The sequence below is a fragment of the Sparus aurata genome, chromosome 4, assembly GCF_900880675.1.
Source record: "Sparus aurata chromosome 4, fSpaAur1.1, whole genome shotgun sequence".
Classification (NCBI taxonomy): domain Eukaryota; kingdom Metazoa; phylum Chordata; class Actinopteri; order Spariformes; family Sparidae; genus Sparus; species Sparus aurata.
The window spans coordinates 1021424-1045713 of NC_044190.1; the positions used below are offsets into that span (position 1 = coordinate 1021424).

At 42.0% G+C, this 24290-nt stretch overlaps 1 protein-coding gene and 1 long non-coding RNA gene across 4 annotated transcripts in view; one reads left to right on the forward strand and one right to left on the reverse strand.

Moving 5' to 3' along the window:
* Positions 1–838: 838 nt before the first annotated feature.
* The window catches only part of hdgfl3 (HDGF like 3), a 24693-nt gene continuing 1241 nt past the window's right edge, over positions 839–24290 (forward strand). Inside the window, exons 1-6 of one of the 3 annotated variants that reach the window (XR_003983851.1) lie at positions 839–1159; positions 1829–1905; positions 2851–2989; positions 3281–3439; positions 15690–15824; positions 23547–23703. Coding sequence is in view for 1 of the 3 variants with exons in the window: in XM_030414633.1 (XP_030270493.1) it covers positions 1076–1159; positions 1829–1905; positions 2851–2989; positions 3281–3439; positions 15690–15824; positions 23547–23573 (621 nt within the window). In the remaining 2 variants the exon portion in view is untranslated. Of the gene's footprint in view, positions 1160–1828; positions 1906–2850; positions 2990–3280; positions 3440–15689; positions 15825–23546 lie in introns of all 3 variants that reach the window. The other 2 variants (XR_003983852.1, XM_030414633.1) reach the window with 2 other exon arrangements.
* On the reverse strand, positions 1747–3340 carry LOC115580362 (uncharacterized). Its single transcript, XR_003983853.1, has 2 exons — positions 3215–3340; positions 1747–3107 (listed from the first exon to the last, which is right to left on the reverse strand). It is a non-coding gene; the product is annotated as an uncharacterized LOC115580362 (long non-coding RNA).

A 24290-nucleotide genomic window follows, 5' to 3' on the forward strand; every position in this document is an offset into this window, starting at 1 on the left:
CTTTAGACCCATAGACCTACAGTAATTCAGCAATGTATTGCAATGTGCGTTTGAACAACGTGCAATACTATAATTTCTTTGGTACATTATAGTGGGGAAACTTCAAATCATACCTGTTTTCCAATCTGAAAGTTCTAATAATTGAGGCTACTGAGTAGCAACTCAGGTTTGGCATGACTCTCTGCCCAGCCTCCCTCATTGTAAGGCTGTGATTTATTACATGATCCACCAAAGTGGCCCTCATGTCATCAGATATTTGTCTCCTTCGGTTGCCTGCTCCCCTTCTCCGTCCTCTTCCTCGTCCTGCTGCTGCTCTTACTCTCCCTTTTCCTCTTTCTGCCTCCATGTTTCCAAAGTTGGCACAAAGGAGCTGAGCTCACATCAGGTGTATTTGTAGTGCTATTGCTTAGACTGATTGGTCTACAATTAGATTTTAAATGTTTTCATGTGTGTGAGTCTGTGTGCTTTTCCAATTTTAGTTGTGTTTTGTATTTCAAATAGATGTGTTTTCCCAATGATTGCATGAGATTTCCTTTTTGAACAATGTGTCTTATGTAAAAAACAGTGTGTAGTGTTTTGCAAGAAGTGTGTTGGAGAATTTCAAACACAGTGCAAAGCATATTGTGTTTGCAGGGTGCTTTTGTTTAGGGCATGGTCACCAAAGTTAGAGGTTGTGATGCTTTGGGCATAGCAACCAATTTAAGTGTTTAAGCATTAGGCAAAAACTGTAAATCACCCGTTCAATCCATAATATTAAACAAATACACGTTGAGTAAATATTACATGCTTTTATTTCGAAAGACCGGAAGTTTGATCTTTCGCTCTACCTGGTTTGCGTTTCTTACAGATACTCTACCGTGCAATTCTCGATTACGTTTACACACGGATATGTGCGTAAGAGGATAGCCCGCTTCCAGGCCCCATTTTCTACGTTTTTTAATTATTTATTTCTGTGTAAACTGCAGTGTTGATATAAAAACATTGATGGTCGATAATTTAGCCCTGCGTTGAGGGCACCGGGGAGAACTGCAAAGGATTAAAAACTCATCTAACAGCTCACTTTTTATCCAGAGACATGGCTCGACCACGACCGCGGGATTACACGGCAGGAGATTTGGTTTTCGCTAAAATGAAGGGATACCCGCACTGGCCGGCGAGGGTGAGTCTGTGTTGCAGCCGGGCTGGGAGCACAGGGAGGCGGGGTTGATTTACACAATACAGCCGCTGCTTCGCTGCGGAAATCGGAGGGATGATACGGTGCCCCGAACTCCGCTTGGTCTGACTCCGAAGCCACGTTTGGTCTGCGTTTTCCTGCTACTGACGACCCAACCGTCTAATAAAAGCATTTGTTTTCCGTTAGGTTGAGGGAAAATGTTGACATTTCAAAATTAGGAAAACACGTTAAATTTATTAGGCTCCATTTTATGAGTGCGCTCTAGTCAGCACTTGCTGGGGTTGTATAGCATTTCTTTTATATTCATATTGTTCACTAATTAGTTCAACGTGTATGTCATTTAAGGCAGTTGCATTAAGCTGTCACCAATAGAATAAATTAGTCTGCAGTTGACCTCAGGTAACCTGTAGTAATACACCAGTCTCCTTTGCAATAAATAGATGTTATGTATGATAACAGTAGAGTGTCAGGCTTCATTTCTAACCTTTCAAGTTCCAATGACCATCTCTGTATTACAGTAGGTTCAGCCTGACTCACCTCAGTTTCACCACAGCTCCATAGAAGTCTATTGGTAGATGTTAACAGATAATTTATTGACACTTGAAGGATTATAATGAATATACAGTAACTGTTTTCTCTTTCCCTCTCCTTCAGATTGATGAGCTTCCAGAAGGAGCAGTCAAACCCCCTGCCAACAAGTACCCCATCTTCTTCTTTGGTACCCATGAAACGTAAGCACCTTTCTCCAGGATGTGCGGCATTTTACTTAGATTCACGTTGTTATAGAGAAAGGGAGCTGCCACTCTTACTTACATGACTGTAATGAAGCTGTGATGCAGTTGCACCATATTAGGACTGCCACGTCACATTTTGATGCAAGGATTTTTTTGATTTTTTTTTATATTCTTGCCAATGCAATTCATAACTGTAGTTTTTTCAATACCTTGTTTACAGAATATCAGCATGTTTTAAGCTTGCATGTTGAAGTTAGTTCTTGGCATTGCTGATAGTCTCACAAAATAATTTCCACTTATGAGCATGGACATGAGCATGTTCTGGAGCTTTTGACCACATCTTGCAGTCTTCATCCACAGTGTTTCTCAGGTGTCAGTTGTCATCAGGTGACCTAAATATGAGTCATATGATTGCAATCATATACCAACACCTGTTATCATGTGACCCAGAGAACAGGGTTTACCATTTTCTTTTCATTTAACAAAATATAATTAACTGCTAAATGCATCAGTGTTGAATAAAGTAATAAATACAATCTTTTCTAAAGTTAAAATGTTTCCTGATTAAGTCCAGCAAATAAAAGATGAATGATTAATGAACTAATCTATGAATCTGTGCAATTCCCCATTTCAGTACTGGTACGGATCAGAAGTTTGACATTCAGGCCTATGTATGAGCAAACTTTAAAAAATAAAAAAAATAAATGGGCTCAGCAAGGCTTTACCTGTATAGATAATTACAGTTAAATGCATTGTCTTGGTTGGAAGTTGTCCAGCTGCTCTGATTTTTAGCAAGATTTTATATCTTCAGCTGTCATGTGTAAATTGCCAATTATTCTGTGCTTACTGGTGGTGTAACTTATGAAACATCAATACAATACAGTACAGTACAAAATATTTTAGGATAGTAGTAGCAGTAAATATGTCTTCCCCCTTCTGAAGTGCATTCTTGGGCCCGAAGGATCTTCTGCCATACAAGGAGTATAAAGACAAATTTGGCAAGTCCAACAAGAGAAAAGGCTTCAACGAGGGCCTGTGGGAGATTGAGAACAACCCTGGAGTCAAGTTCACAGGCTATCAGGTCAGTCAGCAGTCTATTGTGTCTATTGTTCAGAGAGACGTCAGGGGGAGAAAACATGAGGAGATGCCAGCAGACAGGCTTGATGCTCAACAAAGCCCCATTGTTGCCTTGCCAAAACCTGTAAGACAAATTTGAAAGGGTTATTCAAAGCCGATAGTGTTTGTGGAAGTAAGATTGATTCATTAACTTGCTGCTTCAAATTTCTAAATTGAAATCGTCACTTACTGTCGAACTAGTAATTTTTGCTTTCCACTTTGCAATAAAGAAATGATAAGCATCTCTCATTCACAGGCCATTCACCAACAGAGTTCATCAGAAATAGAAGGGGGGAACACTGCTGATGGCAGCAGTGAGGGAGAGGAGGGTGACTCTGTTGAGGAGGAAGATGACAAGGAGAAGCTGAAGGGGGACAAGACCAGATCCAAACGGAAAAAGACAGCCACCTCCAAGGTACTTCAGCTGGTAAACACTCTTATGCAGGAGTGAGGACAATTCAGGTATAAAGGAGCACTGAAGATGGTGTGACAACTACAACCAGCCTGAAAATGATGCAATGAGTTTAGAGGCTACATTTTTAGAATTAAGGACCAATTTCAATCACTTCTCATGTTATATTTTGCCCGTTTGAGATTTGGCATGAACTGTAGAGGTTGTTGGGCCTTGCATTACACGAGCCCCAGTTAAAGAGTGTTCATGCAACAATAAAAGGGAAATTTAGGTTAAATTTGGCTATCAATGATAATTAATGATTATTTGGGATAATTATTAATTATGATAAATAATATGATCCAATTTGCATTAGATCACCTCGGGGCACCACCCTTGAAGAAGGGAAAAACGAGTAACCTCGAATTAGCCATCTAGGAAAGCAAACTACCAATAACTTGACTTAAGGTCACAATAACACCAACAGTGAACAAACACATACATTCAACACAAATGCATTACATCAACCAGAGTTTAAAGTCCTGCACTTAGCCGTGCTATGCTATGCTATCTAAGCCCAGTTCAACATTACCAGTCTTTGAAGAGAAGGTGCTGGTGGTTGCAGGAGAAGGTTGGGATTCAAGTATTGAACAATGCTGTTCTTTCTGTGCAAGGTTTGATGAAAGTTGGCAGAGGAGGAAACTGGTCGCTCCTTTCCTTGGCAAGGATAGCAGCTCGGTGCTAACCTCTTTGGTGTTCCTCAGATCCTCAGATTGGCAGGACCTTGTGTCGCTGCAGTGAAGAGAAGTTCTTTGGGCCTGCTGCCAATGCAGCTTGTAGTTCTCCACAGCTTGTTGGGCCCAGAAGAAGGGATCTTGAAGGCAGGCAGCCCCGTGGGGGGAGGTGGAGAGGAGCCCTTGAAGATCCGAAGTTGAAGGAGTAGATGGTGTCGAGTGAGAGAGAGAGAACAATGAATGCTCTGGGGTTTTGACAACCTGATCAAACCTGAATTTTGCACCTTGATGTTAAGAATGGGGAATTCTGGGACACTGAGTTCAGTTCAGAGTCCATTTTGAAATCCACAATGAATGACTTTATCTGTGGGTCCCAACATCCCCTCTTTGGTCTCAGGATGTCGCTTGATGTGGGATCCTGATAGCACAGATCCACATGTATAATCCATAGTTTGAAGGAGTTCATTGTCAGTTCATTAATATTGGTAACATCTGGGCAGTTCATTAATTAGCTGGGCATTGGCTAACTCTCTATCTTGGCTAAGCAAGGATCATGAACAGAACATCAAGAACAGAAGTTACGCAAAGAAAAGAAAATCCAGATAAACACTATGATTATGACACCGAATTCACTCAATACCTGTGTTTCTCAGTTAATCTCTGGGTTAGTGAGAACAGGAAAGTTAGTGATGTCATTTTGTTACGGTGAGATGCAGAGAGTGGCACCTACAATGATATCGTCATTCTGGAGTGTCCAAAATGTTTACTTGTTGGATTTCAATGCTGATTACTTAAAGTAATCAGACTTATTTTGGTAGACTTAGAATTTGCTTCTTTATGCAGGTTTTTCTGCGGAAGGGTGCCACATATGTGAAAGTCCAAATGACTGTATCATGGTTCTTGTTTGACAGTGTGGTAATGTTGTAAAACAGTGTTGGACGAGGAGATGTGTATGTCTTGTTCTGTGAGGTCAGAATGCAGTGTCCTAAGCTAAGGTTTACAACAGTTAATTCACACACAAAAAACTAAAATAAAACAAAATACAATGAAGGAGCTATTTGAAGTGTATTTACAAAGTTTGACAGTCAGTGCGTTTACATGACACTCAAGAAAACCGAATTACTGTGTTAGTCTGACTATGATGGGATTTCTAAGATGCATGTATACACCTTAGTCTGACTAAAATCGGACCGGATCGGATTTCTCATAGTCGAATTAAAGCACCCAGATTATTCAATTGATAGTCGCATTACTCCCGCATGTATACGTTCCAGCGAACGGATTGGATTTTGCGTTCTGCGCAGGCACAAGATTTTTCCCCGGGGCCGTGAGCCGGAAGTAGACGGACGATGGCGGCGGCGGCGTCTTTCCTTTGAAATCACCGCAAGAAAGAGCGCCAGAGTGCACCTAGTTTGAGTAATTATCATGTACACCATATACGAAGTGTACAAAGATGTCTTTGTACGCCATCTTTTTTGAATGCAGAGGCAGTTGGTGATGTAAAGAGGTCAGCCGGAGGTGGCCCTGTTACCACTAGTTGAAATGGGTACATTAATCCGATTTTCTCACCGGCATGTATACTTGGATAATTGCAGTTGTCTGATTGAGTAGCATAGTCGAACTATGGCTGTAATCTGACTATACCGTGCATGTAAACGCACTGAGTGATGTCTGTCCAATCAGAATTTAGTCTCACTAGCACGGTTTTTGGCTATTATTAAATTTAGAACACTTGAGCTTGCTTCTGTTGCTAACAAATCCAAGGTTTCCTGTTGTAACTATAAGAAAGTAAGTTACTTATCGTTCAAGGTCAGTACAGGGATGGATTGAGTCGTCAATTACCAGAAGCTAACTCTGTGGCTCTTGGAGTTTAAGTTTGGCTTAAACGGTGGCTCAGGTCTGTAATGCTCTGAGTAGCTGGATGCAGAAAGGAATTCTAAGCCGCTGTCACTGTCGAAGGAATTATGACTATGCACTGAACTGTGGTCAGAGAAGCTGTGGTCATCCTCTGAGCCGTATGCTGTAGGGATCGACCGAGATGGATCTTTTAGGGCCGATGCCGATACTGATTTTTTTTCATCAGCCTTAGCCGATGACCGATACAGACTGCCGATTTTCTTGAGCCGATATTTGGAGCTGATTCTACTTTTGCTCCCTCAATTTACATCATAAAAATTACACAATGATGATAACAAATGTTACGAGTCTCAATTTAAAAAAAAGGAACATTTGTTGAAATTAAAAAAGGTGAGGTAGAACAAGAACAAGTAAACAATATTTAACAAATATTAAAAACAGGTGAGGTAGAACGAGCAAGGAGTAGGCTCTGTGAAATGCTGCCACACTGGATTGGTTTTCTGTTCTGCCATTTATTTAAAAAGAATAAACAAAAACAGTGTCAATCTTGTGCAATCATCTTACATTCATATCACCCACATTATGTGTGCATCATCTGGATGGGTGCATATGACTGACTGTGCAAGGGTAAAAGGCTTCCACATCTACAACACAGACTTGATGATGCATTGCTTGCTGACATATTATAAGACAGATATAATCAGGTCATCACAGAATGTCTTTTGTCAATACATTTAAATAAGTTAAGAAAACAATAAACAATAAATAAATAAGTAGCCATTGAAATAAAGTGCTTGATTTGTAATTTGAGACTGCCATGGTTTCAATTTTTCTACATAAAATAAAATGAGCATGTCTTAGGCTACTATGCCACCTGATATGCAAGACGACACACTAGTAGGTCTAAACGAAAATGTAAAAGAAGCTGCCAGAATGGCAACCCCAGAACATAGATTAGCAGAGGAAAATAACGTGATGTCAGATGCGCATTAAGCAACAAACTGTTCAAGTTTCTGTTCTAAATCAACGTTAACAGGAATAAATATTCAACAAAGTATAAAACTGTTTCTCAAAGTTTTAAAAGCTCTCCTTCAGTCGGCGCAGCACTCTCATATATTGCTGTGATGTGTGTGTGTCCCACTGAGTGAGACGCACACACACACACAAACTTCTGTTTGGTAGCTGATGCTGACTGAAAAACTTAACCACCATTGAACTGGATTGCTAATGCTAACGTGTGCAAATGGCTCTAAACAATAGTAAGGCCATCACGGTGCACTTGTCTGGTACATGATAAACGTTAACACTAATTAATAATCAACTACATATAAAACATATCTCTCATCATTAAAGCTCTTCATGAGGGGGGGTTGCGCTATGATATCACCACGATGGCAAGGGAACTCCTTCCCTGCTCCAAGTAGGGAGAGAGGGAGAGAGAAACACACACACATGCGCCCAAACCTCCAGCCAGGTGGTTGATAAATAAAACAGCTACAACACCACGGAACCACGGAACAACGTTGGCATTCCTTAATCCTGTGACCAGTGTTCGTAACAGCTACCGAATGAATACATATAGCCACAATGGCAAGCAGTTTTATAGACGAGACATTCGGCATTCCTGTTTACCATTTGGACCCACAAACTTGCTTAGTTATAGTTTCAAGCAAAACACATAGAGCATGCATTTGGCATTCGTGTTTCCACTTTCAAAGTGTATGGCAATATTTCAGCTAAGTTAAACAGTTAAAAGCTTTGAAAGTTTAAAACTTACCGTTGTGTTGAAGAGCAGGCTTCAAGCACTCTACTAGTGGGGGAGGGGCTATGCATGGTCTGCCCGTGCACTGCAGCATCTCCAGCAACACGGAGCTGCCTGTGGACGCCTGTTTGTAAATAATGCCGGATCGGCGAATGCAGCAGCCCGCAACGGCCGATGCCGATACACGTAAAAAAACGCAAAAATCGGCCGATAATATCAGTCGATCACTAGTTTGCTGGCTGGTCATAGTTCTGGGCCAAGATTTCTGCATATGGCCTTCTACAACTCCTTTTGTCTGCATGCCTATTACATGCAGTTGGTGGACGTGGCGGTAATGCTCTGTGTCCCTATGCGTCCTTTTGTCACCCCCCTTTGGTCTGTTGGGAGGGTGACGTTTTGAGGCAGGAGATTTTTGAGACGCTGTTGTGTTTGAGAAGGCAGGCTCAGGTGTCTTACCACTGGATTTGGAATTGACTATAATTTTCCAAATCACCTGTGTCATCTTCCTTATCTCCTTCAGTGAGAGGTTCTCTTGACGCGTGTTCATTTCAACGTAAAGGCATATACATGGGTGAAGGTTCTTCACAAAAAAAGACTTGAAGATGAAAGATGCCTTGAAAGTAAGCGTGCCTAAAACATATGTAATAATCTCTGGGGTGCTCGGGACGGGAATGTTTTACTTGGATGGCTGCAACTATTCCTGTGGCTTCATCAGCAATAGAAGAGAACTCTTCTTACAGTGTGTGACAAAGCTCCTTGTAGTCATCTCTGACACTAGAAGGTTGTGTTTGTATGAACTTACGTACAGCTTTGGAGCTGGTCTTCTCCACAAGTTTAACTTTCTCCCTCTGGGTTTCACGGTGCAAGTCAGCAGTCTTTTTCACACTGCCATTTGCATGCGGGGATCCTGCGCCAATTCTCCGCACCCTCCTCTGTGTGAAAGTTTCAGATGCGGAGAGGCGCGTCGCGGGGGCGTGCCGGTCGTGCAGTCTGAAAGCTGCACAGGTCCTTCACTCAACTAAATACAGAGAAATGCCCCACAAAGCAACGTTACAGGACCGAACAAAAGTAAGGTAGTAACTGTAACTGTCTTTGGCAACTTATATGAGGAAAACAAATACCACAGCTGTACGTGGAGAAGCGTCCGTCCTCCTGGTTGTCCTCCGCCTGTCCTCCCGACTCTTCCTCACATTTCTGCTCAAAAAACAGCGTCTGTCACCGGCAAAAAACTTTAACTCACCGAGTGTCTGTGATGAAAATAAATCACCGCAACCGTCAGCCCTCCGGACCGAGACTTCAGGGAGATGCAGCGCCGGCTTTCTGTGTGAATTACACACGTGAAGGCAGAGATGCTTTGCTCTGTGTGAATCACCATCGGCGGAGAATTGGCGAACCACCGCTCCGGAGATAATTTTGAGACGCTGTGTAAAAAGGGCTAGCTAGACAATGGTCCAGTGAACTAAGGTAATTCTCAACATGGTGATCACAGTTGTCTGGCTTAAAATGTTCAATGTCCCTAGCCATAAACTCAAGCTTTTTAAAGCGGGGGCCCTCTAAGTTAGCGTTCCTATGGACATTGACATCCCATGCTGTAGTTCTTTTTAGCTGAGAGGCAGGGGCAGGCCAGCTGTTATCATGCTCATGGAGGTGCAGAAAGGAGGTGGGGCACTCCTGGAGTGATCTGGTCCCCCTTTCAGAGGGAGGGGACCTGATGAAGGTGTCATGCATCAGAGACTGGGAGCAGTGGGTAGAGTAACTTCTGGAGGATAAACTACCTGTGACCTCACTGTCTGTTTCAGGAACAGGGGAAGTCATGTTACTTTTATCTCTGTCTCTCAGTGGAGGTTGAGGAACTGACTTCATTCCGAAGGACTTAGGGTTAGTTGAGAATTGTTCACATCTTCCGAGTGGAGAGGGAGTTAACCTTCCATCAAGGGAGGAGTGTGAATCGGAGTAACCAGAATCACATTGGCTGAACGACTGTGGTGGGGAGAAATGTTCTGACCTAAGTCTTAACAACTCCTCCTTGTGTGAACAAAGATCTAACTCTGCTTAGTGCAGGTCATCTAAAAAGCACACGGCTTTCTTATTAGCCATCTGAACTTCACGGAAGAGACTAGAATTATGCGCTCTAAGGTGTTCTACCTCCTGTTCTAGGGTTGTTTTGCTCTGAACAGCAAGGCTGGTTTGCCTGTGAAAGATCAAAAGCAAACATCCATTGGCCTCTGGGTGCGGTCTGCGTATCACACCTGTCCTTAAAGGAGTCATCACCTGGTTTTTTACAAATCCAGTCCCTCTTGGATCGCTTTGGATCAATTCTTAAAACTTATTAGAAAAAAAAAAATTTATAAAATCAAACATGGAGCTTGTTCTGACACTTTTTCATACTGCGACTTTCTCACGCGAGATTATGCGCGAGGTTTTGACCAGTCCGGATGTGCATTGTATTAATATGTAATGAGGCACGCGTTGATTGGCCGCAGGAAGGACAGAGCCGGAATGGGGGGCGAGCACTATTGTGCGCTATTCCTGTTCGGAAAAAGAGCCAACGCGAAAAAAATAAGCCACTTTCAAACTCCAGCTTTTCAGGCAAGTTTCAACAGAGGTCCAACACCAATATGCATGACTTGACGAGAGAAATGACGATTTACGGGTGATGACTCCTTTCAGAAGTATCTCTATTTGTTCATTGCACTCAATGAGATTTAACCTGCTAATGAATTCAGGCCAGCCAGGTTTTACACTCTGTGCCAAGGAAGAAATAAATCACTCTGCACAGGGGCTCTCCATTGTTAAGCAAGTTGTCTAAACAATGATCAGTTTGGTTTGCTGTTGTGTTGCTTTGGTAAACACTCTTAAGTGTCGCTTGGGGGGAGTTCACAAGCCTAACCAAACTGTGTTATGGCCTACACTATGGGGGTTGCTTCCTGTGGAGGAGGGGTGGCTATGGCACAATCTAGTGACTAGTGACAGATTGTGGCCAATAAAGATAAACACAGTTTACAACGTAACTTTGTTTACCAAACCTTAAACATGCACTAACTAGAATGCAGGGCAGTGACAAATCAGATGATTGTCTCTTAAAGTTGACTTAGGTTGAAATACGTGGTAGGAACAGCAAAAGTACAAAACATCTGTGCCACAGGGCTGGTAGCACACTGTGGCTCTCTCTCTGGCTCCACTTCTTACTCAAGCTGAAATGCAAGGCAGTAACAGCCAGATATAAACTTCTTTGTATCACAGGGAGGGTGGCACACTGTGATTAACACGAGGAACACTTAAATTGTCATCAACAGCTTGGCTACAATGCATTGAATACAGGATATTCAAATGCTGAACAGAAATTCTCAGAATTTCTACAGAGCACTTTCAACTTGAATTGATAGTGGCATTAGCAAATGGCTCAAAGCGGCAGTTAATAACCTAAAAGATTTGGTTAATCGAATGGGTTATAAGTTTGATTGATCAATTCTCATCACACTGCAATTGTTTGTAAGTACAAATCAATGTCTACTCCTGTAGTAGACTAGTGGGGTTAAATGTGAAGACTTTTGGCTAAATGGTTCAAGATGTGAATCTTAAATTTTAGCACTGTTGAGATTATGCTGAAATTAATATTGCACTTTTATGAATGATTGCCAACAGTACACTTCCTCCCACGGGGCAGCATTTATGTTGGGCTTTGCATTACACGAGGCACAGTTAAGGAGTGTTTATGCAACAATAAAAGGGGAATTTAGGTTAAATTTGGCTATCAATAATAATTAATTATTATTTGGGATAATTATTAATCATGATAAATAATATGATCCAATTTGCATTAAATCACCTCGGGGAACCACCCTTGAAGAAGGTAAAAGATAGCAATTTTACTAAAGCAGTCTCATAAAAATGTACTCAATTGTTTATAACTCTGGTTAATAATTAATAACTACAACCAAATTTACCATAACAGCTAGTAATGGTTGAAGGATTCAAAAATCTTTTATTTAACACAAAGATGGAAACACACAAACTAACTAACCTGTACTATATCAGGTAGGTGTGTCTGGCAGAACGAAGAAACAATGGCGGTCACTGATATCACATGTGGGTGTGATATGCTCTAGGCTCAAGGAATGTGTGTGTGTGACGTGATGCCAGATTATAGAAGGTGGTTAGTTGCATGCAGAGATTCTGTCTGTGTGAAGCATTATTGGACTAATGTCGATTTAGCTGTCTTGGAAAGCAAACTACTAATAACTTGACGTAAGGTCACAATAACACCAACAGTGAACGAACACATACATTCAACTCAAATTCATTACATCAACCAGAGTTTAAAGTCCTGTGCTTAGCCGTGCTATGCTATGCTATCTAAGCCCAGTTCAACATTACCAGTCTTTGAAGAGAAGGTGCTGGTGGTTGCAGAAGAAGGTTGGGATTCAAGTGTTGAACAATGCTGTTCTTGCTGTGCAAGGTTTGATGAAAGTCGGCAGAGGAGGAAACTGGTCGCTCCTTTCCTTGGCAAGGATGGCAGATCGGTGCTAACCTGCTTGGTGTTCCTCAGATTGGCAGGACCTCATGTCGCTGCAGTGAGGAGAAGTTCTTTGGGCCTGCTGCCAGTGCAGCTTGTAGTTCACCACAGCTTGTTGGGCCCAGAAGAAGGGATCTTGAAAGCAGGCAGCCCCATGGGGGGCGGTGGAGAGGAGCCCTTGAAGATCTGAAGTTGAAGGAGTAGAGGGCGTTGAGTGAGAGAGAGAGAACAATGAATGCTCTGGGGTTTTGTCACCCTGACCAAACCTGAATTTTGCACCTAGGTGTTAAGAATGGGGAATTCTTGGACACTGAGTTCAGTTCAGAGTCCATTTTGAAATCCACAATGAATGATTTCATCTGTGGGTCCCAACAAGGTCATCAGCTGTGAAACGTTTGTGGTACTGACAGGGAAAACTAGCCTCAGAGACTCTGATTACACATCATCATCGATCTGTGAAATTGAAGGCATAGTATTCTGGCACATAGGCATTTGGGGATTTTAAGTTCTGAACTGCTTAAAGAGTACATGCTCTGGTGTGATCATGCACAAACAGGTTGACACTGGCACTGGCATTTTTCAAGGTTTAACTCGCTTCAAACAAACTAGTTTGCGTGACTTTTTGTCTGACCAAATCTAAAGGTTCCTAATGATCACACACAAAGTCTCTCCTCAGAGGCATCCATGGTGTTCCTAAACACCAGGCCTGATGGAGGTTTGAGTTTGAGGGTTTTTCAGAATAGGATATACTCGCTGATTTCTTCTGGGTTTTTTATTTCGGCTGAACCTTAGTCTATAGTGTCACTATATGGTATTTCTTTTTTTTTTTTATATATTTTTTTTTTTGGCCTTTTATGGCTTTATTGATAGAACAGCTGAAGATATGACAGGAAACAGGGAGAGAGAGAGGGGGAGTGACATGCAGCAAAGAGACCCAAGCTGGGAGTTGATCCCGGGTTCGCTGCAGAGCCTCGGCACATGGGACGCGCGCTCTACCAACTGAGCTAAACGGCACCCCCACTATATGGTATTTCTCATGTTTTCTTTCATCTGACCATGTACGCTTCTTTACCAGCCTCTGCTTCTGATGATCTTACACTTACTGGTACTGTTCATTGTGCCATTCTCCTCTGTTTGACCTTGCCTTTATTTTGAAAGGGGAAAAAAAAAAAAGGTTTGAAGGGCTCACTGCCACACTGTGTTACTGTATTAGTGCATAAGCCATTGCTGCTGTAAATGGAAGCAGGTTGAAAAAGTCACATGCATCCTCCTCTTCACTAAGCAACCACTGTTGCCTAGCAACTGGGCTCCATTACACACAGCACATGTGGTGCATCTGAAGGAATTTGGCACTGTGGGGAAGCGGTTTGCAGATGTGTGTGCCCTGTCACATCATTGAAACGCTGTGTATGTGTGGGTGAGGTACATGAGAGACCTATTCAGCTGAGAAAAGAACTGTTTATAGGGTGGTGAGAGGTGGCAACTATCATTTGGTTGTTCATAAAACCTCCCCTCAGTCTCACACACATACACACACACACACACACAAACATACGCATGTGCACACTAACCAAAGGTGAAATTATTATTTAATTCTTTCATGGAGCTTATGGAAGTATTTTGCTTTTTACATGTGTGTGCACGTGAATGCAATGCAGTTATCTTTCCAAGCAGCAGTTTTCACTACTGCCTGTAAGTGTAATAAATAACGTCAGTTGTATTTCAGTCTCATATTTCTCAGTCACAGAAATGAGAGTGGTAAATAATACTCAGATAGAGAGATAGAGGCTAAGCACTGTCCAGCTAGGTTAACAAACCAGTTAAGTTAATGTTCTAGCTTGTAGCACATTAACTTGGCGTTAGTTTTGGAGACCACAAGTCTACCTGACAAGTGTTCTAGTATATAGATACAGTCGTGGACACTATGACATATACACTACTTTGTCACAAAAAACATTCGTGAAGTTTGGTTCAGTAATAATTGTAGTATTGGTCTTCTGAAAATATGAACAAATCTACTGTCTTGAAAATATACATACAGTAATTTGTGTAAAACTTAACATAACTCAAAATTTCCATCCAATTGTAAAGAACATGTATATAATGCACTCTTGCATTCCAATGATTTCTGTGATGACACACACACATCAAAAGTGGTATAGAAATGGCTAAATCAGTCTCAAATGCATGTAATCAGAACGATAATGGCTGAGGGACATTTAAGAAAACATTAGAATAACTGTATTTGAAAAAAAAAAAGTTGGGTTGTATTTTCATGCACTTGTCAGCTTGGAACATGGTCTGCAACAACTTGATCCAGAATGTTGTGGTGTAGAAAGGTCTCTGCAAAGACGTGAGCACAAGAGTCTCTGAAATAGAAGACATATAAGTGAAAGTTTCCAAACAAGCCACCATGTTGGTTCGGTTTGAAATCCTGGAGCACAAGGCCCACCAGTAGTGTCCCTCTAATCAAGTGCAGCCAGTGAGTGTTGTTGGAGGGTGTAGCTGTTGTGGTCAAGCGTGCAAAGATGAGAAGCATCACAATGCCTCATGGCAAACATCACTACTGTGGACACGCACCCTAATAGGCTCGACACACTGGAAGCGTGAGTAGCGCGGCTCATGCCTGAGCCCTCACAGACTCAGTTGACATCACCTGGTAGTGTTTAAGTGACAGAGACTGCAAAGGGCCAACGGTATAGGTAAGACAGCGCTACGTTAACTATAAGGTTTTGGACTTTTGATTTTACAATTTAAAATATATACCCATAACCTTATAACAAAAACAAAAGCCTTGAGTACACATGAACATAAATAGAAGCCTATTCAGTCGGCGGTTTCAGGGAAAACCTTTTCCATATTGTGTCAAAGGCTTACGTATTTGTTGTTTAGTTAAGTTAAGTAAGTAGAGAAACAGTTCTTGGAGAAAATGTCAGATGTTAGATAGTGGTTAAGAACATTCATGTTTGTGAATAATAAATGGTGCATATCGGATCATGATAGCATCTGGATTATCGTTGTTTTCGAGGTCCCTGGTAACCCATGGTAATCCTGTGTATAATGTTAATGCTATAAACTGTGTGCAGGAGCTGACTAAGAAACTCAGACCAAATGATAAAGAGGGAAAAATCTATTGTTCCGGGCTAGAAATTGGAGATTTATTGTGTAAAATCCATGTCCCATCTTTTAAAACCCAACTGCCAGTGTCATTAGTGTAAACGGCATTTGTGCAGCCCTAGAATGTAAAGCTTTAATTGCATAGCAACAGTAGCTAAGTGGGGTGGAAATAGCACAACTGTAAGATGCAAAAGCCAAAAGTAATTAGATTTGAGTTCAGGTACTTTTATAAAGTTATTAAAGGTGTGTGTGTGTGTGTGTGTGTGTGTGTGTGTGTGTGTGTGGCAGAAGTCCTCCAAGCTGTCGAGGATCTCCTCTGGAGAGGATGTCCTAAAAAAGGATGGGAAAGATGACGACCAGAAGAGTGGCTCAGAGGCAGGAGACCCTGACAATGACGTCATCCAAAATACCACCGACAGTAAGGTGTGATTCATAAATGCCTACATATTCAGCATTCCGATCATTATTTAGTGCTCATTTGGTAAATTTGCACAGGGACAAGCCACAGTAAAAGGTTCATAATCCCATAAATCGCACTGTTTTTGAGTATCTTCCTAAGTTTTCTAACCTGAAACAATTTAAATTGAATTTGAATGAATTGACCCTTATGGGATGGAAGTATTTAATTCCATCCATCCATCCATCTTCTTCCGCGTTATCTGGGGCCGGGTCACGGGGGCAGCTGCCTGAGCAGGGACACCCAGACTTACCTCTCCCCAGACACTTCCTCCAGCTCTTCTGGGAGGATCCCAAGGCGTTCCAGGGCCAGCGTGTCCTGGGTCTTCCTCGGGGTCTCCTCCAGGTTCTCATCCCAGCCGCTTCACACTCGGCTGCAAACTGCCCCAGGACATGCTGGAGGTCCCGGCTCAAATGAGCCAACAAGACCACATCATCTGCAAAAAGCAGAGATGAGATCCAGCGGCTCCCAAACCAGAGCCCCTCCGGCCCGTGGCTGCGCCTAGAAATTCTGTCCATAAAAATAATGGACAGAATCGGTGACAAAGGGCAGCCCTGCCTGAGACCAACATGCACTTCGAACAGGGACCATACAACCCTTAAAGGAGAACTTAGGTCGATTTAAACATGCAGCTTCATTGCTTAAGCTACCCTTGACTTGCCAGTACCGAAGACGCGAACAAATTTGGTCCAGCCATTACAGAGCTCCGTGAACGGAGATTTAGCGTTTACAGCTAACAGCATGGGGTCAGAACTTTACACTGTGTTTTAAGCGCCTTAACATGCTCCACATCTCACACCAAAAGGTATGCAACATCAGCAGACACCTTAGCACACAGCACTGTAGCGTGTATGACTCAAAATGAATAAAAAAGTAGTTAAAACAGTGTGTTTGTGCAGGCAGCTACTTACCTGTTTGTTGACATCCGTGTCTTCCGGTAGCTAGACCAAACTAGTCAATCTGTCGAGCGTGCACTTACTCCCTCACTGGCAGAGACGGAAACGTATTCCAGCATTCTCGTGTTTATGTTCATAATGTACATGTCCATGTTACAGCCTGTCATGAGCCATGAGCCTTACAATAGCCTGTTAAGCCTGTTAAGTGCACACTCGATGGATATGCTAGTTTGGTCTAGCTACCGGAAGACGCGGATGTCAACAAACAGGTAAGTAGCTCCTTGCACAAACACACTGTTTTAACTACTTTTTTATTCATTTTGAGTCATACACGCTACAGTGCTGTGTGCTAAGGTGTCTGCTGATGTTGCATAACTTTTGGTGTGAGATGTGGAGCATGTTAAGATGCTTAAAACACAGTGTAAAGTTCTGACCCCATGCTGTTAGCGTTCAATGCTACATCTCCGTTCACGGAGCTCTGTAATGGCTGGACCAAATTTGTTCGCGTCTTCGGTACTGGCAAGTCAAGGGTAGCTTGAGCAATGAAGCTGCATGTTTAAATCGACCAAAGTTCTCCTTTAATAGAGGGCCCTTCGACCCTGTACTCTCAGAGCACCTCCCACAGAATGCCATGAGGGACACGGTCAAATGCTTTTCTCCAAGTCCACAAAACACAGGTGGACTGGTTGGGCAAACTCCCATGAACCCTCGAGCACCCTGCGGAGGGTAAAGAGCTGGTCCAGTGTTCCGTGGCCAGGACGAACACCGCATTGTTCCTCCTGAATCCAAGGTTCGACTGTCGGCCGAATTCTCCTCTCCAGTACCCTGGAAAAGACTTTCCCAGGGAGGCTGAGGAGTGTGATACCCCGATAGTTGGAACACACCCTCTGGGACCACCACCCCGGTCTGCCAGTCCAGAGGCACTGTCCCTGACTGCCACGCAATGCTGCAGAGACGTGTCAGCCAAGACAACCCCACAACATCCAGAGACTTGAGGTACTCAGGGCGGATCTCATCCACCCCCGGTGCCTTGGCACTGAGGAGCTTACAGACTACCTCAGTGACTTCGGCTTGAGTGATGAATGAGTCAACCTCTGATTCCCCAGCCTCTGCTTCCTATGGAAGGTGTGTCAGTAAGGAGATTGAGGAGATCCTCGAAGTATTCCTTCCACCACCCGACATTGTCCCCCAGTTGAGGTCAACAGCTCCCCACCTCCCTAAGCCGAAACAACAGTGAGAGACCTATCCCTGGCCTGAAGGCGCAGGGAAGCAACCCTCTCGTTCACCGGGGTGAACTCCAACACATGGCGGCTGAGCTGGGGAGCTATAAGCAAGCCAACAGCTCGCCGCCTCTCATCGCGGGCAACTCCAGAATAGAAGAGAGTCCAGCCTTTCTCAAGGAGTTGGGTTCCAGAGCCCAGACTGCGCATGGAGGTGAGCCCGACCATCTCTAGCCAGTACCGCTCAACCTCCCGCACGCTTCAATTCAATTTACTTTGAATTGAACTGAAAAAAACTACATAGTGCTTATTGGAGTCTCAGAAATTTTGAGTGTGCACCCCAGTCCGAAGAGGTCGTTCACTATTTCTGAATAGCAAGCTACAATAGAGCACACACACATTCAGACATGAGGGTAGTGTGTTGTCCACAGAAGGAAAAGTCAGCAGTTAAATACAGTGCTCCTCTGTGAGGAGTGTGTGTGTGTGCATGTGTACTTAACGTAATATGTATACACTACTAGTCAAAAGTTTGGACACACCTTCTCATTTAATGGTGTTTCTTTATTTTCATGACTATTTACATTGTAGATGCTCACTGAAGGCATCAAAACTATGAGTGAATGCATATGGGATTATGTAGTAAACAAAAAAGTGTGAAATAACTCTAAATATGTTTCATATTTTAGATTCCTCAAAGTGGCCACCCTTTGCTTTGTTGACAGCACTGCAAACCCTCGGCCTTCTCTCAATGAGCTTCATGATGTAGTCACCTGAAATGGTTTTCAATTCAAAAAGTGTGAAATAACTCAAAATATGTTTTATATCTTAGATTCTTCAAAATAGCCACCCTTTGCTTTGATTACTGCTTTGCACACTCTTGGCATTCTCTCGATGAGCTTCATGAGGTAGTCACCTGAAATGGTTTTCCAACAGTCTTGAAGGAGTTCCAAGAGATGCAGAGCACTTGTTAGCCCTTTTGCCTTCACTCTGAGGTCCATTTCATCCCAAACCATCTCGATTGGGTTTAGGTCAGGTGACTGTGGAGGCCATGTCATCTGGTGCAGCACCGCATCACTCTCCTTCTTGGTCAAATAGCCCTTACACAGCCTGGTGGTGTGTTTTGGTTCATTGTCCTTTTGAAAAATAGGTGATGGTCCAACTAAACGCAAACTGGATGGGATGGCATGTGGATGCTGTGGTAGCCTTGCTGGTTCAGTGTGCCTTCAGTTTTGAATAAATCCCCAACAGTGTCACCAGCAAAGCACCATCACACCCCTTCCTCCATGCTTCACAGTGGGAACCATGCATGTACAGACCATCCGTTCACCTTTTCTGCATTGCACAATGACACGGCGTTTGGAACCAAAGACGCCGACTTGTTACCGTAGTTTTCTGTCCATACACTGCGCATTTGAGTGGTTTTCTGTTGGAAAAAAAATTCAACCAATCAGATATTTTTCTATGTGTCTCTTGGCAGAATATCCTCCATCCAGAGTATTCTGTTTCCTTTATTGAAGGCCCTGGCCATTAAATGTAATGAGAGAGTACATTTGGATTGACAGTTTGATCAACCAATCATATTTGGATTTGTAGCCAGTGGGCGTATTCTTTAAGACTTTCTGCAGATCCAGGGTATTCTAGAAGGCCCGCTGGCTCAGTCACACGAGACCTAGCTTAACTGACGAGTTGTGATTGATAGCTGACGTTGAAAATGGCAACAGGTGAAGATGATATTGCTACAGCAGGTGGAGATGATATTATCGCGGATTTATTGTCAGTGCCCTTTTCAAGACGACCGTTTAATGAAAAGATGGACATTGTTAAAAAAGGCCGCCCAACGCCCGAACACCTCAAGCTCAATCAACCCGCAAAAGCAGGCTATGTGCGCCACTTTCAGGCAGCTGGGAACGATACATTTGGCTTACAGGCTCGGTGAGTGGAACTGATTTTTTATTGCTGGTTTTGCTAGTCTTGCATCTCGTTGAACTGGTTGCATTTTGTTTCCACACACTTGAATGATGATGAAATTAAATGATTGGTCATAAAGTATGAAAAGTGATGTCCGGTAGTGTGTGTGTGTGTGTGTGTGTGTGTGTGTGTGTGCGCGTGCGGCTGTGTGCATAACTAGAACAACACAATCTTGAAGATGGAGCAGTAAAATAACACCAGGTATTTTTCGTTTGTGATTTTTTTTTTTTTTTTGGGGGGGGGGGGGGGGGTGTTGCAGATCCGATAGGCATGGTTTGCCACTGGGACTGACTGACCTTCATTTCTTAAAGTAATGATGGACTGTCGTTTCTCTTTACTTAGCTGATTGGTTCTTGCCATAATATGAATTCTAACAGTTCTGAAATAGGGCTGTCAGCTGTGTACCAATCGGACTTCTACACAACACAACTGATGGTCCCAACCACATTAAGAAGGCAAGAAATTCCACAAATTAACCCTTACAAGGCACACCTGTGAATTGAAAACCATTTCAGGTGACTACATCATGAAGCTCATTGAGAGAAGGCCGAGGGTTTGCAGTGCTGTCAACAAAGCAAAGGGTGGCCACTTTGAGGAATCTAAAATATGAAACATATTTAGAGTTATTTCACACTTTTTTGTTTACTACATAATTCCATATGTGTTCATTCATAGTTCTGATGCCTTCAGTAAGAATCTACAGTGTAAACTGTCATGAAAATAAAGAAAAAAACATTAAAAAAGGCCGCCCAACGCCTCATTAAATGAGAAGGTGTGTCCAAACTTTTGACTGGTAGTGTGTGTGTGTGTGTGTGTGTGTGTGTGTGTGTGTGTACATCAGGGTTCACTGTAAATTAAATTAGACACATTCTAATGATCCAAATAATCTCCTTACCATCACCTTCTTTATTCATGCCTAGGGGTGTAACATTACATGTATTTGTATAGAACTGTTTCGGTACAGGATGTTCGGTTCGGTACAGGGCTGTGCACGGGTGAGTTCCCGGAACGGAAGTTGCGTGTGTTTATTTTCCGCCTGCAGCTACACGTGGCCCGTTTACGTCATGGCTAACGCTACCGAGAAAACGGAGCTTGAAGACCCTCCCTTGTCGCTAAAGTCTCCTGCTTGGGAGCACTTCGGCTTCCTGGTTAAATAATTGCAACGGAGAACGACATGTTTCTGGTGTGACAGTTTAACTGGTGTTCATTTTATCAGTGAGGGTCCCAAATGTGGTGGAGGTGTGGTTTGAGAATCCCGTCTCGAGAGGGGTCCTCGGCCATGTCCGCTAACCAGGAAAAACATTTCGATCACCCTGCTTATCGATCTAAGTCATGTATATGTATATTCATTTTGACGTGGCTTAAACACTACTATTCCACACGAAGATGCCGGGGTCTGCGACCTGCCAACAACTGTTAGACGAGGGCTACAGAGCTCACAGTGACAGTGTAGGTGACTGTGTCGATGCCTGTCCAAAAAAACGCGACTGTCAATAAATCATCCAAAAGTGCATATTGTCGTCCTTAAAGCTTTGCAATGAAAGCCTGTACTCACAAATAACTCATGAGTGGAGTCAATATGGACAAGTTAATCTTTCTGGCCAAAAAATATTAAGGTTGAGTAAAACTGAACAGGGCTACATGCTGGAACTGTTAGTTCTGCACTTGTGGAAAAGTTTTGTTAAAAGCATTTAACAAGCTGTGAGGAATTTATTTTTATAATATTTCATATATTTTTTGTTTGAGAATATTTTATTCTTTGGAAAGCTTATTTTATATATATTTTGTTTATTTGAGAATAATTTATTTAATTATTACCAGGCAGCACTTTACAAAAGCATTCTATTTTAATTTTATTTTCATATTTTGTATAATGTTACAATAAATTGTTCGTTTACAAAAGTTCTGAATACACAACAAGCAAATTTATGTTTTGCATTTTGTTCCCATACTGTACCGAAAATGAACCTAACCATGACCTCAAAACCGAGGTACGTATCGAATGTATTTTGTGTATCGTTACACTCCTATTCATGCCTGTATGTCAGATTTGTGCCACACCTATTCCGAGGAAGCTGTCAGTCCCATATGGAGTCAGATCAGATCACAGTAAGCCCAAACCCAACCCTAGATCTGACTCATTAGATTCCTTACAATACCAGTAGAAATAGTGTTAGCAAAAAGCTAACTAACATTCACAAACTGTTATCTTTAAATTAATTTGACTCTCATGAAGAGTAGCTTCATTTAGATTGTTCTAATAATTCAGACACAAAATACTGCTCTTTGTCTTTATTGGCTGGATTAAAATAACACTACAATCCCAGCTTTTATTTTGACTGAAGAAGGAAGTGTCTAAAAAGATAAGCTTCACTTCCAGGTAATTGTGGAGGAGCTCTCAGTTAAAGTTTGATCTTAGGTTCTCAGGATCTATGATTCAGACTGCCAAAAGTGAGAGCAAGCAGCGTTGAGTGTGAGACTCTCTGTTGCTTGTTCAAATGTAGTAATTGTAATTGTACACAATTCCTCTTGAATGCTTAACTCATCTGTTACACACATGAGTGTGTCCTCCCTCGTGCAAAATCAAATTTGGTTTTACAAATCTGTGCCTGTGTGTTCTCAAAGGTTGTCTTGCAGGCTTAGTGCTACTTGAATTAGTTTTGTGCTCTCTCAAATCTTCTGTCATCAATATCAGAGCAGCTGTGGGTGTTTTCCACCACTGGCCACAAGAGGGGCCTCTATACAATTTTGGCTGCACTTGAAACAATGCAGAGATGAGCCACCTTGTAGGTAGAAGTAAACAAGCTGTCATTTCTGCAGTGGCATCTGCCCCTGGTATAGCATCAAAATGCATGCACTGGATTATACTACACCCACACTTTTTTGACAAGGAAAAGTCTTGTTACATGTTGGAAATATATTCGTTAAAACAGCAAGCTTTAAAGACTTTAATGAACTTTAGAGGATGTAGCATACATGACAATTAATTTGTTCATCACCAAAGCCACACTGACTCTTATATGCTAAACCTAAACTTTGGGTAAAAAGAAGAAAACAAAATCCACAAGTCTCTGACTTGGTAAAACTGAAACATCGAGCTGCCTGCCTTCTTGAGAGGCATGAAGTTGGTCTGAAACTGTCTTTGATTAGCTACTGTAAGCCCCCAGATATTTAGAGACCAAAACAGATAAAGAAAGAATGAATACTGGACAAGAACACAACCCTAAATTAATGTTAATGTTTCTCTTCATCTGCATGATTGTTAGTTGTTTCTGCAGCCCCCCAAAAAATCAGTTGTTGAGCTTACCATGAGATGCACGTCTCAATATTAAATCAGTTAACTGTAATGTAAACATTGTATTTTAAGTACAACATGTTGTCTTAGTTTTGTGGTTTAGTATTTGTCTATCACTGCTGTTGCTACTATCATACTGAGCCTTCTACTTATAACATAGTTGCAGTTATTTTCCTATTTATATTTGTTTTAATTGTTATTAACTCTAATAACTTTGCAAAGCACTTTAGTCTTCATTTTACTTGATTTGACAAATACTGCTATCAACAATGCTATTTGTTTGTATTTCTTTATTGTTGGTCTCGTTAGAACCAGCTGCTCATAGAAGAACATTAAGAGATGAAAGCCTGAAGAGGAAATCATTCTGTGTAGCTGTGATGTTGGAAAGGTGAATCTACAAAATAATCTCTCATCAGCACCATCTACTGGCTGCCATCATCACCTCCACTTCTTCTTGGGACTTCTAGTATGTGTTTTGTGTGAAAGATGCACCCATACAGCTATTCATAGCACTCATGTGGATGCCAGGTTATAACTGGGCATTATGTTATTTTTTCAGCACATAAACTTGATGCCAATATCTGAGTCAGAAATCAAAGCAAGTTGTCATCTTTAAAACTCTCAATCACAGATTAAAATAGTTAAATGACTTTTATTGAGTGACTCTGAAAGCTTGTTAGTTTATGTTGTTGAATAAACTATTTCTAGGATATTTAAAGGGGCATTAAGTACTTGAAGACTTTCATCGTGCGCTATTGGCAAACATTAGGAACACTGATAACATTAGCAGTGTTTATATAAAGCCTTTTTTCTACTAGGATCTGACTGACAGCCCAATCAGAATAAAATGTTTGGAATTGTATACTCCTTTCATAACCTGTTAAGTGACACTTATTTATTAAGTCATTTGTGGGTAGTGTGGGTGGCTGCAAGAATATAATTAAATATGTTGCTTCAATATAAAATGTTGCAGCAAAATGTCCTCCCTTTCCTTTGCTTTAGTTCATTTCAAAGGTCCCATATTATGCTTATGTCCAAGCACCTGGGTGTCTA